Source organism: Leucoraja erinacea, chromosome 3, assembly GCF_028641065.1.
Source record: "Leucoraja erinacea ecotype New England chromosome 3, Leri_hhj_1, whole genome shotgun sequence".
NCBI lineage: Eukaryota > Metazoa > Chordata > Chondrichthyes > Rajiformes > Rajidae > Leucoraja > Leucoraja erinaceus.
In genome coordinates, this window is record NC_073379.1 from 15,693,250 (window position 1) to 15,712,911 (window position 19,662).

At 40.7% G+C, this 19,662-nt stretch overlaps 1 protein-coding gene across 1 annotated transcript in view; it reads right to left on the reverse strand.

The window, feature by feature from the left end:
* The window catches only part of mccc2 (methylcrotonyl-CoA carboxylase subunit 2), a 74,708-nt gene that overhangs the window by 17,160 nt on the left and 37,886 nt on the right, over window positions 1–19,662 (reverse strand). Inside the window, exons 7-12 of the mRNA XM_055632179.1 lie at window positions 18,959–19,072; window positions 16,901–16,965; window positions 15,679–15,778; window positions 11,595–11,690; window positions 9,584–9,656; window positions 9,268–9,344 (exon numbers count right to left, since the gene is read on the reverse strand). Coding sequence (XP_055488154.1) covers window positions 9,268–9,344; window positions 9,584–9,656; window positions 11,595–11,690; window positions 15,679–15,778; window positions 16,901–16,965; window positions 18,959–19,072 — 525 coding nt within the window. The remainder of the gene's footprint in view (window positions 1–9,267; window positions 9,345–9,583; window positions 9,657–11,594; window positions 11,691–15,678; window positions 15,779–16,900; window positions 16,966–18,958; window positions 19,073–19,662) is intronic.

Below are 19,662 nucleotides of genomic sequence, written 5' to 3' on the forward strand. Positions count from 1 at the left end.
GCCCTTCAGTCCACGCCGACCAGCGATCACCCGTTCACACTCATTCTTTCTTACACACTAGAGACAATTCACAGAACCCAATTAACCCGCACGTCTTTGAATGTGGGCGGAAACCAGAGCAACCTGAGAAAACCCACACGGTCACAGGGAGAATGTACAAATTCCATACAGACAGTGCTCATAATCAGGATTGAACCTGGGTCTCTGGCACTGTCAGGCAGCAACTCTACTGCTGCGCCACCGTGACACCAAAATTTCTTGTTAACTGTTTTAGGGTATTTCTTAATATTGGAACATTTTGACAGCCTACTAAGCTGGAAGTCGAGGATTTGCAGCTGCCAAATCTTTTTCAACACCCATTATCATTGTTTATCCTGATGTCTCCACCTGCCACATCATGGGGAATTGTGCCATTGAACATGAATCCAGTGCTGATCAGAATGTTGGGCTTTGGAGATAGACACCAAATGCTGAAGTAACTCAGCAGGACAGGACAAGAAGAAATGGGTGATGTTTCAGGTCGAAACCCTTCTTCAGCCGTTGGAGATCAGCACCACATACGCATTGAGATTATTTTGGTAGCTTAGTGATCACAGGCAGCTCAGTGATGTCCAGGTAATTAGCTCTTGCTGAGAAATAACAAACACTGATTAATGTTAAATTCATCAGAGAAGATGTGGAATTGTCTGCCACACAAGGCAGTGGAGGCCAATTCACTGGATGTTTTCAAGAGGGAGTTAGATTTAGCTCTTAGGGCTAACGGAATCAAGGGGTATGGGGAGAAAGCAGGAAGGGCCTAGATTATCAGCCATGATCACATTGAATGGCGGTGCTTGCTCGAAAGGCCAAATGGCCTACACCTGCACCTATTTTTCTATGTTTCTAAATTGTCAAGATATAAAAGTAATTGATACATCACTTCTACAACACCAAAGTTGTAGACCAAGTCTGGATTTAAAAATGAGAATTAAAAACAAATGTATACTCACTTAATAGCTGCCATTGATATAACTAGGACATCGGACATCTATCAATACAATTTGATAGAGGAATAATTTTATCACGTGTAAAAAATAGATAATATTCAATTAAAAGCCCTCCCATAAATATCAATTCAATAATATTCCAGACTAATTTAAAGTGTTATGACTCCAATTCTTTGGGGAAATAATGCAGTAAATAGATCATGTACATACTCTAAAAATAAAAGATGTCTTGTAAGTACAGAAAAGGCCAACCGTATAAATTTTAAACAGGTGGCCATATATTTCCACTCTTCTACCGTCTGACAGACAAGGTTGAATGTTAATTGCTCTCTGGTGTGGTGAACCAAACTGCTATCTTGAGGCTGTTAAAAATGTGGCTCTCTGGCAACTTTCCACAATTGCTCAATTAGGGATGAGCAATAAATGATAGTCTTGTAATGCACATCCTATTAATGAGTAAATAAAGAGAACTGTTCAATGAGAGATCAAAAGCTTTCTGGCTCAGTGATTTAAATATTCCAAAGTGATTCAGCAGGAATTCACATTGGGATATTTGTCTAATGTGATATTATGCTTTATATACAAATTAAATTTGTATACGCTGATTAACTTTATGGGTGGCACAGCTTACAGCGCCAGATACCAGTTTTCGATCCCAACTACGGGGGTTGTCTGTACGGAGTTTGTACGATCCCCCCTGTGACTGCGTGTGTTTTGTCCGAGATCTTCGGTTTTCTCCCATACTCCAAAGACGTACAGGTTTGTAGGTTGAGTTGTAGGTTAAATTTGGCTTGGTATAAGTGTAAATCGTGTGTGTAGGATGGTGTTAGTGTGCGGTTATCGCTGGTTGGTGAAGACTTAGTGGGCCAAAGGGTCTGTTCCGTGCTGTATCTCTAAGCTAAACTAAACGTATGAAAGAATGCAGTGGACGAAAACCCGATTTTATCTATCGTTTTGGGAAACTAACAAACATCTTCCCATCCTAGGTCAGAAAGGGAGATGTTGAAATAGGAAAAAATATCTTCAATTGCTTTCTCAAAACTCTCTTGAAAAATGGAGACATGTAGACATAGAAATCATAATCAATTGAAATGTTTCTCGCATATGAATATTAAACAGTTGTAGAAGTTGGAAATCTGAAATGTAAAAAAAAAATACTAGAAAGACTCAGTAAGTTAGGCAACACCTGTGGAAAGAATTACCATTTCAGCTCAGAAATTTCTCCCTATCTGAAACATGAATTTTAATGAGGCATTCAATAAAGTCCCCCATGGCAGGCTGATCCAAAAGATTAAGATGTACAGATCATGTGATAGGAGTAAAATAGGCTATTTGGCCCATCAAGTCTACTCTGCCATTCAATTGTAGCTGATCTATCTCTCCCTCCTAACCACATTCTCCTGCCTTCTCCCCATAACCTCTGACACTACAGGATGAACAAGACTTGGTCGATTGATTCAGAACTGTTTTACCGATAGAAGACCGAGGGTTTTGGTGGAAGGGCAATATTTAGTTTAGAGATCAGTGACCAGTGGAGTTCCGCAGGGATCTGTGCTGGGACCTCTGCTGTTTTGTGATATATACAAATGGCCTGGACGTAAACGCAGATGGGTTGGTTAGTACGGTGATAGATGTCACCAAGGTTGCCACAGTTATAGAAACATAGAAAATAGGTGCAGGAGTAGGCTATTCGGCCCTTCAAGCCTGCACCGCCATTCAATATGATCATGGCTCATCATCCAACTCAGTATCCTGTACCTGCCTTCGCTCCATACCCCCTGATCCCTTTAGCCACAAGGGCCACATCTAACTCCCTCTTAAATATAGCTAATGAACTAGCCTCAACTACCTTCAGTGGCAGAGAATTCCACAGATTCACCATTCTCTGTGTGAAAAATGTTTTTCTCATCTCGGTCCTAAAAGACTTCCCCCTTATCCTTAAACTGTGACCCCTTGTTCTGGACTTCCCCAACATCGGGAACAATATTCCTGCATCTAGCCTGTCCAACCCCTTAAGAATTTTGTAAGTTTCTATAAGATCCCCCCTCAATCTTCTAAATTCTAGCGAGTACAAGCCGAGTCTATCCACTTCCTTCATATGAAAGTCCTGCCATCCCAGAAATCAGTCTGGTGAACCTTATCTGTACTCCCTCTATGGCAAGAATGTCTTTCCTCAGATTAGGAGTCCAAAACTGTACACAATAATCCAGGTGTGGTCTCACCAAGGCCCTGTACAACTGCAGTAGAACCTCCCTGCTCCTATACTCAAATCCTTTTGCTATGAATGCCAACATACCATTCGCTTTCTTCACTGCCTGCTGCACCTGCATGCCTACTTTCAATGACTGGTGTACCATGACACCCAGGTCTCGTTGCATCTCCCCTTTTCCTAATCGGCCACCATTCAGATAATAGTCTACTTTCCTGTTCTTGACACCAAAATGGTGGTCGTGAAGAAGGCTATATACCGCGGTACGTAGAACAGCTACTGAAGTAGTCAGAGAAATGACAGGTGGAGTTTAATACGAACAAGTGTGAGGTGCTGCATTTTCGGTGGTCAAATGCAAGGGGAAAATTTACAATTAAATAATGACATGACTCTTAACAGCATTAATGCACACAAAAGGATCTTGGGATTCAAGTTCATAACTCCCTGAAAGTGGCAACAAAATTAGATAGAGTGGTAAAGAAAACATGTGGTGCACTTGCTTTCCTAGGTCCAGGCATTAAGTACAAGTGTCAGGAAATTGTGGCAACTTTATAGGACCTTGGTTAGGCCGCATTCGAATATTGAGTACAGTTCTGGTCGCCCATTAGAAGAAGGATGTGGGGACTTTGGACAAGGTGCAGAGGAGGTTTATCAGAATGACTCCTGAGTTAGAGAGTATTAGCTACAGGGAGAGTTCGGACAGGCTTGGATTGTTCCCCCTGGAACCCTAAGAGGTTACGGAGAGACCTGGTAGAAGTATATAAAATTATGGCAGGTATAGATAAGGTATTCAGTACCTTTAACCCAGGATTATAACAAAATAAATACTAGAGGGCCTAACTTAAAGACGAGAGGGGCAAAGTTTAAAGGAGGTGTGCTGAACAAGTTTTTTTTTTATACACAGAGGGTGGTGAGTGCCTGGAACGTGCTACCTCAACCACCGTCCCTGATAGATACGAGAGTAGCATTTAAGAAACTTATGGATAGATATATTGGCATGCAGGGAATGGAGAGATATGGATTATGTGGAGGCAGAAAAGAGCTGGTCTTGGCATCATGTTTGGCATGAACATTGTGGACTGAATGGCCTGTTCTTGTGTTGCTAACCCATCCATGTAAGCACAATAAGGATAAATGTAATGAAGGCATCTATCAGAAGCAGCAGAAGTCCTTAAACTGATGTAATTATTCGAAGGATGAATTATATTGACTTTGTGGCTTGATCGAATCGTCTCATCAGAGACAGCTAATGTCACATGTTGAATCAGCGATGATACTTGCAGTCACTGAGCATTTTGACATTTCAATTTGAGGTGGACTAGTACAAGTAAACATTTCAGAAAGCTGCTAGTTTGCATTTTGTCTTGAAATAGCTCAAGTACACTTTGAACAATTAAAATTTGCTGCAAATAATTTTACAATTGTACAGTTGGTTAAAAAGGAAGGACTAATCAAAGATGTGTCTGTTTTTAATCTTCAGTCTTCGAATGGGATGTTGTGCCAAAACGAGAGCACTGCTGTTGTCATTTCACTATGTGGAAATGCAATCGTCTCAGTCAAATGTAAAACGTCAAAAAGGAACAGCTATAATGCAAATAGATTAATAATTTCACCTCTTCCTGTTGTCAAATGCTTAAATGGATCCTCTTTATGGTTGTGTATATTTATCTTTCGGCTGGCATTATGAGGATTTCATATCAGTGATCCTTACATTTATTTTTATAAACTGACTGCCAACTGAAATGTTCTGATTTTCAGATATTTGTAGAATGGTAAAAATGGATCTATCTCAGTACTGCAATCAATTGGCAAAATTACACCACGCAAGTTACTGAGTCACTGCCTTTAGAGTCATTGAGCCTTAAAGTCGTACTTACAACATCGTACAAACAGGTCCTTTGGCCCGACTCGTCTGTCCCAACCAAGTTTTCTAATTGAGCAAGTCCCATTTGTTTGCAATTGACCTACGTTCTTCTAAACATTTCCTATCCATGTATCTCTTTAAATGTCTTTCTGTGGCCAGCAATTTATTCCCCAACTTCCCATAATGTCTGAGGATACACTTGCTCGGGGGGATTTATTCACCTTATCATTGAAACATATAAGATGGTTAAGGGCTTGGACACACTAGAGGCAGGAAACATGTTCCCGATGTAGGGGGAGTCCAGAACCAGGGGCCACAGTTTAAGAATAAGGAGTAAGCCATTTATAACAGAGACGAGGAAACACTTTTTCTCACAGAGAGTGGTGAGTCTGTGAATTCTCTGCCTCAGAGGGCAATGGAGGCAGGTTCTCTGGATGCTTTCAAGAGATAGCTAGATAGGGCTCTTAAAAATAGCGGACTCAGGGGATATGGGGAGAAGGCAGGAATGGGGTACTGATTGGGGATGATCAGCCATTATCACAATGAATGGTGGTGCTGGCTCGTAGGGTTAAATGGCCTACTCCTGCACCTATTGTCTATTGTCTATTTTGTCTTAATATTCTTTAACACTTTTGTAATTTGGATTTGATCCAACACACAACACAACTCAATGCCCAAACCTTCTTTGCTTTCATTACCTTCTCCAATGTCTTGAAACTAATGGGACCCGATACATGGCTTCAGTTTTCCATCTAACAGATGGGGAGTTTGACTGAGATTGCAGCTGGGCAGTTTACGTGTGGGTTGTGGGCCCAGAAGCGGCACGGTCAAAAGAAGAATGGTGACCCAGATAAGGCAGCATTTAGTTCCACCATTATAATGATTTAATGTACATTATATTCAATTAATAATGACTACGATAGATGCAATCGAAGGGATGATTGAATTATTGAATTTCTGTCGGGTTACTATTGTAGCTTTAATGGTGGAAACCAGGATAGAGTTAAAAGAAAAAAACATCCGATATTCCAGCGTCTGACTTGAAGTTCAGCGATTTGTAATGAAAAGGAAGTTTGCACAAGGCCACAATTGTACAATTAGCCTTCACTGTAATGGTACTCCCAAAGGTTAAACAATATCAACATCACTATCCCACAGCAAATGTTTACATTTAGTAAAGTTTGTAGATGCTCGACGATGGTATTCACAAATAAATGAAGTTAAATAAATACAAGTGTAGGAATTAATTACCCTTGCCTCCTACAAGGAATATTAATCTGTCACTGCACAGCCCTCAAAGACCATTTGGTTTAGTTTTGAGATACGGCGTGGAAACAGCCTCTTTGGCCCACCGAGTCCTCGACGACCAGCGATCCCCGCACAGTAACACTAGCCTACACACACACGGGACAATTTACAATTATACCCGGCTAAAATAACCCACAAACCTGTAGGTCTTCAGAATGTGGGAGGGGCTCCCAGAGAAAACCTACGCAGGCCATGGGGAGAACGTACAAACTCCATCCAGACGGGCACCCGTAGTCAGGATTGAACCTGGGTCTCTGGCGCTGTAAGGCAGCAACTATACCCCTGTGCCATCTTATAAGTGGTGGCCATGGGCCTGCCACTTTTCAAATTTAGCAACTGATCAAACCAGGGTCTCTGTTGCTGTGAAGCAGCAGTTTTGCCGTGGTGCCGCCCCAATACACAACAGCAGCTATACAAGGGGAAGGGGAGGGGAAATGATGTGTAAGCTGGTGATGATAAATGGATTCAGGCAGGGTTAAGGTCTTGGGAAGAAGGAACTGGGAGGTGGTGGGGGGGACAGAAGCTGGTAGGTTTTTGGTGGAACCAGATGGGGAGGGGGAAATTGGCAGATTAGAGGAGGTGGGGAATAGGACAGGTGAACGAAGGATGAAGAAAATTAGGACAGGTGAGTGTGCCTGTGGGAAATAACCAGGAATTGAAATTGCAAAGTGTAATGTTCATACCATTAGGTTGAAGCTATGCAAGCAGAACATTGGATGTTGTTCTTCCAATCTGCGCTTGGCCTCTCCATAGCAAAGTGTGGGAAGGAGACTTAATATGATGTGCAACTGGAATTTCTGAGTATAGAAGTTGGGATGTAATGTTAAATTGTACAAGGCATTGCTGAGGCCAATTCTGGAGTATGGTGTACAATTTTGGCCGCCTAATTATAGGAAGGATGTCAACAAAATAGAGAGAGTACAGAGGAGATTTACTAGAATGTTGCCTGGGTTTCAGCAACTAAGTTACAGAGAAAGGTTGAACAAGTTAGGTCTTTATTCTTTGGAGCGCAGAAGGTTAAGGGGGGACTTGATAGAGGTCTTTAAAACGATGAGAGGGATAGACAGAGATGACGTGGATAAGCTTTTCCCACTGAGAGTAGGGACGATTCACACAAGAGGACATGACTTAAGAATTAAGGGACAGAAATTTAGGGGTAACATGAGGGGGAACTTCTTTACTCAGAGTGGTAGCTGAGTGGAATGAGCTTCCAGTGGAAGTGGTGGAGGCAGGTTCGATTTTATCATTTAAAAATAAATTGGATAGGTATATGGACGGGAAAGGAATGGAGGGTTATGGTCTGAATGCAGGTAGATGAGACTAGGGGAGAATAAGTGTTCGGCACGGACTTGGAGGGCCGAGATGGCCTGTTTTCCGTGCTGTAATTGTTATATGGTTATAATTTCAAGATGGCCAATTTAAACAGAGCACAGGTGCTCCAAAAACCAGTCGCCTAGTCTACACTTAGTTTCACTAACATGAGCACCAGTACACTAGGTTGGAAGAGATGCAGATGCAGTGCTAGAAACAATGTTGTCCTCCTTATTTAAGGAAAGAAACAGCTGCCCTGAAGCCAGTACAGCAATGATTCATTGGGTGTGGAAAATCCAAATATTGCAGTTGCCAAAAACCTAAAATAAAAACAGGAAATGTTGGCAACACTCCATAGATTCTGGTAAAAGATTTTTTTGTCCTGTAACAAAAATTCTGTTTCTCCTCCACAGCCAATTTCAAGATCAAGATCCATCTAATTGCCACATGTGCCAGTTGGCACAGTGAAATGTGTGTTCACCCATACAGCCATACAATTAAAATAAAGTATACAACACACGATAGAGTCCAACATAAAACATCCCCACACAGCAGAATCAAAGTTTCCCACTGTGAGGGAAGGCACCAAAGTCAGTCATCTTCCTCTGTTGTTCTTAATGTTCACCCGTTGTCGGGGCCTCCCGAGCCCTCCGCAGTCGCCGCTACTGGCGGCCCGATACTCAGGCCCGCTCGTCGAGATGGAACTCCGACGTCGGACCGGGAGAACAACCTCCGCGACTTGGACCTCCGAATCGGCCGCTTCCTACCAGAGTCCGTGGCTCCCGGAGTCCACAGGCCACGCCGGGTGGTGACACACGCTGGCAGCCCTCGGCAAAGGGTCTCATGGACTCCGCGATGTTGAGGTCAGCGCTGCCCGCGTTGGGAACTTTTCAAACCTCAGCTCCACGATGTTGGAACAGCGGGCCCAGCACTCCGGAGCTTCAAACGGCGATCCAGGTAGGCATCGCTCCGCTCCGCGGTGAATCCAACGCTGCGACTCCGCTGCTGAAGCTTTGGTTTGGGTCCACGGCAGGAAAGGCTGCTCCAATCCAGTTGGTATGCCACGAAGAGGGGGGCGAGGACGCTACTCGGATAATAGTCGCGTCCTCACCAGGAAGCGACTGAGAAGCGGTTTACCCCTTACCCTACCCCGCTCCCCCACATAAAAAAAGTAAAGAAACTTCAAACATTCACTTTTAAGACAAATTAAAATAAAAAAGATAGAAAAAAACGGACAGACTGTTGGCAGAGGCTGCCTTCAATGCGGCGCCCCTAGTGGTAACAATTTGTAAATTGTTTGCAGAATTTAGTGTTCTTATTTTGTTAAACGAGGTAAATATCTTTTGAGGACAGACTGCTAAGAGTGGGCCTTTGATCATGTTCTGCATGAGTCTGAAGGGGGTTGGCAGAATAGATGATGTGAGGAAGTGTCACCTGTTGAGGGAGTTTAGAATCAGGTAAACGGATCACTACTTAAGGCTAAGGTCAGTTACAATTTCTTCTCTCAGAGGATTAATAGTGATTTGCTGTTTGTCTCATAAAGAATGGAGTTTATTGTAATTGTTGTGACACAGGTGCTGTGAACCAACCTTCTTGGCAGATTCTGAGAAAAGAACTCCATTGTTTCCAATAATGCCAACTGGATATCCGAAGATTCTTGCAAATCCTAAAATATGCCAGAGGAGAAAGAAACAAAAGGTTATTTATTTTTAACAACACTGGAATGTTTTGTTGCTTTAAAGTGCTCTAAAGACTCTTAAATAAAGATATTTTTGTTTATAAGTTGCATGTGAATTATATTTGCAATAGAACAATAATTTACACTTTAATCAAACTTTGAAAGAAAAAGGTATGTTTAACAATTACATCAAAAAATGGCAGTTGTGTATAATTATAAAATTATACCTGTAACTAAGGTGTCCCCATAAAAGGCTTTGAATTCATTAAATCTGCTTCCGTCCACTATTCTGGCAATAACCTGGAAATATAATAATGTTATAACATTTAAGGTTTGCTCAGATATATTAAAACCTGATCCAATCCAGACCCATACACAGCCAATCTAAGCCCAGGGTCTCTATTTTTTTTTTTTACTCAACCCCAACCCGACACCCGAGGTCAGATCTCATCGCACTTGGGTCGAGAGCCACACGATGGTGCAGCTATACAATATAAACAGAAACTAACTTCCTTTGGCATCTTACGTTCCAGCTATTAGCTGGTAGTCAGCCCTCTCACGTCCACAGAACCGAGTCCGATTTTATTAGTTCGTAAAGTGCCAACCTAAACTACACTGACCCGAGCCGCGCCATAGAGGGAGTACAGAGAAGGTTCACCAGACTGATTCCTGGGATGTCAGAACTTTCATATGAAGAAAAACTGGATAGATTCAGCTTGTACTCGCTAGAACTTAGAAGATTGATGGGGGATCTTATAGAAACTTACAAAATTCTTAAGGGGTTGGACAGGCTAGATGCAGGAAGATTGTTTCCGATGTTGGGGGAGTCCAGAACAAAGGGTCACAGTTTAAGAATAAAGGGGAAATCCTTTAGGACCGAGATGATAAAAACATTTTTCACACAGAGAGTGGTGAATCTCTGGAATTCTCTGCCACTGAAGGTAGTTGAGGCCAGTTCATTGGCTATATTTAAGAGGGAGTTAGATGTGGCCCTTGTGGCTAAAGGGATCAGGGGGTATGGAGAGAAGGCAGGTACAGGATACTGAGTTGGATGATCAGCCATGATCATATTGAATGGCGGTGTAGGCTCGAAGGGCCGAATGGCCTACTCCTGCACCTATTTTCTATGTTTCTAAGTTCTAGTTTTGTGACAATTGATCCTTCCCATATGTAGTTGTGTCCCAATGGGCTTATATGATACGATAGAACTTTATTTATCCCAGGAGGGAAATTGATCTGCCGACAGTGATAAAAACAAGATACATGAAACATGAAATTAAAGTGACATGGAAAGGATCGGGGATGTGCAATTGGCGGGGAGGGGGTGAATCAGTCTACCCCATGACAGAAGGGGGAGGAGTTGTACAGTTTGATAGCCACAGGGAAGAAGGATCTCCTGTGGCGTTCTGTATTGCATCTTGGTGGAACCCGTCTGTTGCTGAAGGTACTCCTCAGGTTGACCAGTGTGTCATGGAGGGGATGAGCTGTATTGTCCAGGATGGTCAACAGTTTGAGGAGCATCCTCCCCTCCAAGACCACCTCCCATGGATCCAACTCCATTGCCAGGATAGAGCCAGCCTTCCTGATGAGTTTGTTATGTCAATAGCCAGACATTAATTTACCAGCCATCTAGCTCAATCACTATTTTTAGATCTTTGTGATGTTTTATTTCAGATCCATCCATTTTGCAATCATAAATTTAAACATTTTAGATCGTAAATATTTGAACAACAACCCTAAAATCCTCAAACTCTTCCTGGTGTATTTAGCGGCTTTGTTAGTATCCACTGCAGTTTAGTTTATTTACCAGCACAAAAACGCACACATTAATGGTGCGCACGATGGCGTAGCGGTAGTTGTTGCCTTACAGAGCCAGGGACCCGGGTTCCATCCTGACTATGGGTGCTTGTGTGTACGGAGTTTGTACGTTCTCCCCGCAACCTGTGTGGGTTTTCTCCGGGTCCGGTTTCAGCCCACACTCCAAAGACGTACAGGTTTGTTGGTTAATTAGTTTCATAAAATTGTAAATTGTCCTTAGTGTAAATTGTAAATTGTCCTTAATAATGGCCTAACTCCTCATTTACTGTTGGCCCTCCCCTAACTCCCGGGTCTCTGTCGCTGTAAGGCAGCAACTCTAGCACTGTGCCACCGTGCCACCCTAAAGGTTGGACAGTTGAATTGAAAAGTGGCTTGGTCATGGAAGACAGAGTGTAATGGTGGAGAGGAAGTCTTCCATACCTCATTGACATCAACACTTTTTTTTAGATTATCACCAACTATTCCATATAACTCCTCTGCAGGGAAAAGTGGTTCTTCTGGGGATTCTATTGTTACCTAAAAAGGAAAAAAACGTATTATTTATTGTCTTTCAAAGGAGAATTTGGAACTATTTTGTTAATTAATTAAATTAACGTAAATTAATAACTGAACGTATGAAATACATATTGCAACACTAAAATATCAAAAATGCCTAAGAGCACGAATCATTAAGCTATGTGAATTTTTTTCCAATAATGGAAGATACTGAAAATAACAAGAAATTGCTTGAATATATTTCATACAACATTGCCCGAAGACAATTAAAATAAATGTGGATACTACTTTGTCTACCAAGTCTGTTCCTGCCATCAATTCATAAAGTTACACTTGTATAAACCACCATTTATAAACATCATTTCATTCCTAAATTTCAAGTTAATTCTGATAGTCATTAAACTTCTGGTATATGAATTTAAAATTATAATGAACATTATTCAAAATATCTCGTTATATTGCCAGACATGCATTACGTGGAATGTTAAATGGAGTTAATGGAATATATCCATCTTTGTGCAAATTCTCAAATTAAATTATCACCTTCAAGTTCACATACAACTGTATCAATCAAGAAATTTGAAAGCATTAAGACAGCCACAAGCAATTTTTAAGATTAATAGCTGTGCAATTGTGAGCTTTGTTAAATTGATGTCGCAAAAGTGCATGCAGGGCCAATCAAGAAGAAATGCTGCCCTTACATTTGATCAACATTATAATTTTAGAATCCTGAATATAACTTGACTACAGGTGTCAGGATATAAAAGATGAATTGTGAATCACAGACTCAAATACATATTATTCAGATGAGTATGAGTATTAGTACCACTGAAGTTTACCGCCTAGCAGGTTGTCTAATCAATTGTTTATTAGAGTAGTCCACAACTATTACCAAACCATATATCTCTCTTAGCTAAATATTTGTTTTACTTCGACTTTGTCCAATTTACCCGAAAAGTAAAAACCAAGCCTTTCAGGATTACCATGGCAAATCTGTAGTTCAACTGTGCCACCTTTTCTAATTTTGTTATCAGTTCAGTTCTCTGCACAGCCATGTTTCAGTTCTTCCTACTACAGAATCCACTCTGGCAATTTTTTCATCCACTGTGTTACGAATACAATGTTCATATGTATTTATTAATATTCTTTCATTTCCTTTGTGCTTCACCAATCACTACCCACTTGTCATCCTTATTATTTATTTGTGTTTGTCTTTAATGAAAGAATGAAAAAATGTTTGTTTCCAATAGTACCCATTACCCTGTTCCCCTCCATGTTATTTTAATATTTTGAATACTTATTGCCTATTCTTTTGGGTTTGAGACCTAGAATTGGTTTAGTATCAGCCCATCCTGACTGAACATACATGTGTCGTAAGGAACTGCAGATGCAGGTTTACACTGAAGAGAGGCACAAAATCACCCCATACACTGGCACTATCCTACACACTTTACAATGAAAGGAGACTTTGAAGGTATGAGACGGGACTTTGAAGGTATGATACTATAGACTGGCAAATTAAAGGGTTGACGGTGGAGATGCAATGGCAAAGATGCATTGGCAAAGATTTAAAGACCGCATGGATGAACTCCAAAAATTGGTCATCCCTGTCTGGCGAAAAAATAAAACGGGAAGGCGGCTCAACCGTGGCTAACGAGGGAAATCAAGGATAGTGTTAAATCCAATGAAAAGGCATATGAATTGAGGAAGCAGGAGGGAGAAATTTAGAACTGAGGAGGATAAAGGGGTTAATTAAGAGGGGTTAAAAAGAGCATGAAAGAAAGCTTGTGGGGAATATAAAAACTGACTCTTAAAGCTTCTTTAGATACATAAAAAGGAAAAGATTAGTGAAGACAAATGTAGACAGGTAAATTTACAATCAGGGTCCGGTGAATTATAATGGGAAACAAAGAAATGGCAGAACAGTTAAATGAGTAATTTGGTTCTGTCTTCACGAAGGAAGAGACAAACAAACTCCCAGAAATACTAGGCGACCGAGGATCTGTGGGAGGGTGGGACTGAAAGAAATCCACATTAGCCAGGAAATGGTGTTAGGTAAACTGTCGGGACTGAAGGCAGATAAATTCCCATGGCCTGATGGTCTGCATCCCAGAGTACTCAAGGAGTTGGCCCGAGAAATCATGCATGCATTGGTGATCATTTTCCAATGTTCTCTTGACTCTGGATCAGTTCCTGTGAACTGGAGGGTAGCCAATGTAACACCACTTTTTAAGAAAAGAGGGAGAGAGAAAACAGGGAATTATAGACCAGCTAGCCTTACATCGGTAGAGGGGAATATGCTTGAGTCGATTGCTAAATCAGTGTAGTTGGAAAGCAGTGACAGGATCGGTCAAAGTCAGCATGGATTTATGAAGGAGAAATCATGATTGACTAATTTTCTGAAATGTTTTGAGCATGTAACAAGTAGAATGGATAAGGGAGAGCCAGTGGATGTGGTGTATCTGGTATTGACATGGTTAGAGAACTGGTTGGCAGACAGGAAGCAAAGACTAGAAATTAACAGGTCATTTTCAGGATGGCAGGCAGTAACTAGTGGGGTGCCGCAAGGCTCGGTGCTGGGATCCCAGTTATTTACAATATATATTAACTATTTAGATGGGGAAATTAAATGTTACATCTCCAAGTTTGAGGATGACACCAAGCTGGGTGCCAGTGTGAGCTGTGATGAGAATGCTATAAGGCTGTAGGGTAACTTGGATAGATTGGGTGAGTGGACAGCTGCATGGCAAAAGCAGTATAATGTGGATAAATGTGAGGTTGTCCATTTTGGTGGCAGATTATTATCTGAATGGTAGACACAAAATGCTGGAGTAACTCAGCGGAACAGGCAGCATCTCTGGAGAGAAGGAATGGGTGACGTTTCAGGTCGAGACCCTTCTACAGACATTATCTGAATGGTGTCGGATTAGGAAATTGGGAGGTGCAACGAGATCTGGGTGTGCTTGTACATCAGTCACTGAAAGTAAGCATGCAGGTACAGCAGGCAATAAAGAAAGCTAACAGCATGTTGGCCTTCATTGAGAGAGGATTTGAGTTTAGGAGCAAGGAGGTCCTACTGCAGTTGTACAGGGCCCTGGTGAGACCGCACCTGGAGTATTGTGTGTAATTTTGGTCTCCTAATTTGGGGAAGGACATTCATGCTATTGAGGGAGTGCAGAGTAGGTGCACAAGGTTAATTCCAGATATGGCGGGACAGTCATATGATGAAAGAATGGAACGACCGGGGTTGTATTCACTGGAATTTAGAAGGCTGAGAGGGTCTCATATAGAAACATATACAATTGTCCAGATCCAGGGGTCACAGTTTAAGAATAAGTGGTAGGCTATTTAGAACAGAAATGAGGAAAAACCTTTTCACCCAGAGTTGTGAATTTGTGGAATTCTCTCCCTCAGAAGGCAGTGGAGGCCGATTCACTGGATGCATTCAAAATGGAGTTAGATAGAGCTCTTTGGGCTAGCGGAGTCAAGGGATATGGGGAGAAGGCAGGATGGGGTACTGACTGTGGATGATCAGCCATGATCACATTGAATGGCAGTGCTGGCTCGGAGGGCCGAATGGCCTACTCTTGCGCCTATTTTCTATGTATCTATGTATGAAGGCCAAGTCAATAGATATTTTTAAGGCAGAGATAGATATATTCGTGATTAGTACAGGTGTCAGGGAGATGGCAGGGGAATGAGGTTAGGAGGGAGAGATAGATCAGCCATGATTGAATGGCGGAATAAACTTGATGCCTAATGGTTTAATTCTGCTAACACTTCTGATCTATGACTGTGCCATTTTACTGTATATGATTATGAGAATTCTACAAACTTCCTGTCACATGCAAATGAAGATGAAGGAGTCATATTCCGTTGCTTTGTACCAAGATGTGAGCCCTAAATAACCTCTGAAACAACAAATTTTATGTGAAAAATGTTGTATCATAAGTGTAGTGTCATACAAGCTCAGTCTAAAATTCTGCTGGTTTGGTGGTTACGTACTTACATCAAGTTTCTTCTGATAGTTGAGACTTCGTACCACCTTTCGTGCCAAGTGAAGTGCATGAGAATCATCCAAAGCATAGTGATCGGTGACACCAGACTTTCTGCAGAATACACATGCAAATTGTTAACTTCAAGTTGCAGTAAATCTTATGTTCAATTGCACTAATATCTTTATGCTTTATGAGTTTTTAATAATGCCAAAAATAACAATTGCTTCTTTGGCGAGCTAGTTGTATTCCTGAGAAATCAGTGCTTCTTTCTTTACTGGTGACGAAATGAGGCTAAGATCTGCCTATAAATAATACCTTTCTTAAAATGAACGGCATCTAATATTCAACGAAACACTACACATTGACACATTTTTTTAAATGGTTAATATGGACTAAACCAAATTCGGCATTGGTAATCATAACTTTTTCATAGCTTTTCACTTTGGTATCTGAAAAGAGTATCAGTTCTCTAATATATTCACGAAACACTACAAATTTATAATTAGAAAAAAAATGTTTAACATGGACTAAATTAAATGCAGCATTGGTTTCATAGCAGAAGATCTGATAACACACATATATGATGCGCGGAATGCTTTTGTTTTATCCTTATTAAACCACATAAGCCTATATATTGAAAGCATACTTTCTAAAGGGCCTGTCCCACTTAGGCGTTACTTGCGCATCATTTACGCGACATCATTTACGCGTCACAATGCACAATTTACGCATGGCGCGTGGTGAGACGTGGTGGCGTAGGCAGTGACGCGCGGTAGCGCGCAGTGGCCCCAGGATTTTGGGATTCTCAAAATCCTCGTGCGCCACCTGCGTGACGCGCAAATGACGCCCAAGTGGGACAGGCCCTTAACAGTTCAGCTACAAATCACTCAACAGTCCAATCTGTCAGTAATATATTCAAATTATCTGTCCACCATTGCTCCCACCACCCCACAATGGACAAATAATATACTAATCCACATTTATGTTAGGAAGTTAAAATAAAACAATAAAACTATTGTCATTCTTCAGTGAAATGTGCACTTTTCACAGATGACATATCAGCAATTGCACTGCGGCTCTTAAATAAAAAATGTGACAAGGCTAGAAACCAAACAGGTTTAATGGTCTTTTAAAAAGTACATTTTGAAGCCTGATGCGATTATAAACACATTTTGTTCCATTAAATACAACAAAAGGAAAGATTTTCAACAAATGTTATTTGAGATAGTGTACCTGCAGTGGAGATCAGCACCTCCAAGGTCTTCAGCTGAAACCTCCTCACCTGTTGCAGCTTTCACCTGTGGAAGTGCAACAATCAGCCAATGTCACAAATATTTCTGTTTAACAACATGAAAGGAGGCAATATATGTTCTTTGCAGGATTCTGATGAAGGATTATTTCCTTCAATGCTCTCTATGCTTTGCTTTCAAATCACTATCACCTTTTCCAGTATCCACTATGTAAATTTCAACTTTATGAGTCTACTTTTCTGTTTCTAATAATATGAATGCATCCTGCATTAAGGAAATAACTTGCATATTAAATATTACCAGTATTAATCTATATTTATAATTTTAGATGATTAACTGGGAAATTAAAGTTATAGCCATTTCTGAACATATGGGAGAATTTTTGAGATCTTAATAATGGCAATAACGATTTTCAGTCTCATTATAAATGAAGTGTCCTAACAACCAGATGCACAACTCACTGGATTACTCAACGACAGAAGATAGCAAAATGACTGTTAGGACATGAACACGGCTTATCATTACGTGTCCACACAAGTGAATTGCCATGCCAAAGTGCGTCAAGAAAACAACTACTGTGAGTATTCGAATAGTTATATGCAATCTGGGAGATATGGCTGTTGCTATTTACTGCTGCCCAAAAGCAGATAAAACCCATTAAAACTCATGCTTGAGAATCAGTAGGACGGTACGTTTCCCTAATTCAGTGGTGTTGTTAAGTATCCATGATCAGAGATTATAATTAAATTAAGTTACTTAGAGAAATTATTTCTGAAATTTATAATTAGCAGATTCAGAATCGTTAGCTATCTGATATTTTCCAAGGCGAAATTAAGGGCAAATTAAGGACAAGATCTTAAAATAAATGTCAAGATTTTGTTAATTTCAGAAGATGGAAATCTCTGGGAAGCATTGATTGTCCTTCCCTAATCACCCTTGAAAAGGTGGTAAATCATCTTTCTCAATCTGTAATCCTTTTAGTTAAGATATTCCCAACACTGAATTTGGATAAAGTTCTAGAGGCACAGCAAAGATGAAGGAACAGTAATACAGTTCCCATTCATAACAGTGGGCATCCTGGAGAGAAACATGCAGTGACGTTCCTGCCCTCCTTGCTAATAGGGGTTGCAGTTCTGAGAGATGCAGCTACTGAGTTACTGAGGTCCATTTTGTACATGGTACTTGTTACGGCACAATGAGCCAGCGGTGAAGGGAATGAAGGTTTCGGCTGGAAACTCAGTTGCAAACAAGTGGACTGCTTTGTTCTGGATGATATGGAGCTTCTTGAACGTCAAGTCTTCTCTCCAGAGATGCTGCCTGTCCCTGCTGAGTTACTCCAGCATTTTGTGTCTATTCTTGAATGCTGTTGGTACTGCAGTTACCAAGACGTGGAGGGTATCCCATTGCATTCCTGATATACCATGTGGATGTGGAAAAGTTTCAGGTGTCTAGAAATGAATCACTAGTTGCAGGAAAGTTAGCTTCTTACCTGCTTTTTTAATCAAATGTGTGTGTGTGTGTGTGGCTGGTCCAGTTGAGTTTCACAAGTTCACAAGTTATAGGAGTAGCATTAGGCCATTTGCCCATCGAGTTTACTCCGCCATTTAAACATGGCTGATTTCTGCCTCCTAATCCCATTTTCCTTCCTTCTCCCCATAACCTCGGTTCTAATCAAGAATTTGTCTATCTCTGCCTTAAAAATATCCACTGACTTTCTAGTTCGTGGTGATTCCCTCACATTAACCCCTCCCCAACCTCGACCCCTGTCAAGTACAGATTGACTCTCCTTTTTAATCAGGATGCTGGTAAATATTGCCTTTTTAAATTTTGTTTTTGCGTAGTTGTCGAGAATATTAGAAATACAATCAGAAACTATGATACACAGGAGCATAAGCTACACCGGAGCATAAGCTGCACAAGACTGATCCTGGAACATGACAAGGCTATGGCATTCATAAGAAACTGTTATGAAATGTGGAACTTCATCGAATTTTTCAGCCAACACCACACACAATTCTTAACATTTAGATGTTATACATACCAGAGGCGGGCCTCCTAAGAAAATTGTTCCTTGATTCTTCACAATAATACTTTCATCAGCCATGGCAGGTACATATGCACCTCCTGCCGTACATGAACCCATGACCACAGCAATCTAGAAACAGAAATAATCATATAATTTCTAACCTCTTAATATTTATAACTGTTTTATGACATTATTAACTATTCTCATCCAATATTATCACTTATCTCTAATGCGTTTTATTGGCTCCAAAAATGTTATAATTTGGTTGGCATTTTCCATTTCCAATTTTCCTCATTCATATGAAAATAGATTAATATTTTAATGCAAGGACACCAGCTGACAACCTAGATAACTGTGATTCAAGCTCACAAACTTTGTTGTAACAGAAGGCTATTTCTATTTGTTTTATTCCCCTTTTTACACTGAAGGAGATTCTGGCTACTTAGCATATTTCAATCCTTCAACATTAGTTAATAGTGCACATGAAAATGTATTGACCTCATCCAATTAAAATATCATGTAACCAAACAATAAATTATCATAGAATTATTATTAGTGGAATAAACAAATCTCCCTCATAAAGCTAGTGATTTTTTTTTTCTTATTTCAAAATGTTTAAATTCTTGTCAAGAGGTTTTAGATACTAAGGAATTCAAGGGATGTGCAGTTAGTACAGGAAAGGTGAACTGAAGTAGGAAATCAATCACAATCTTGAGTGG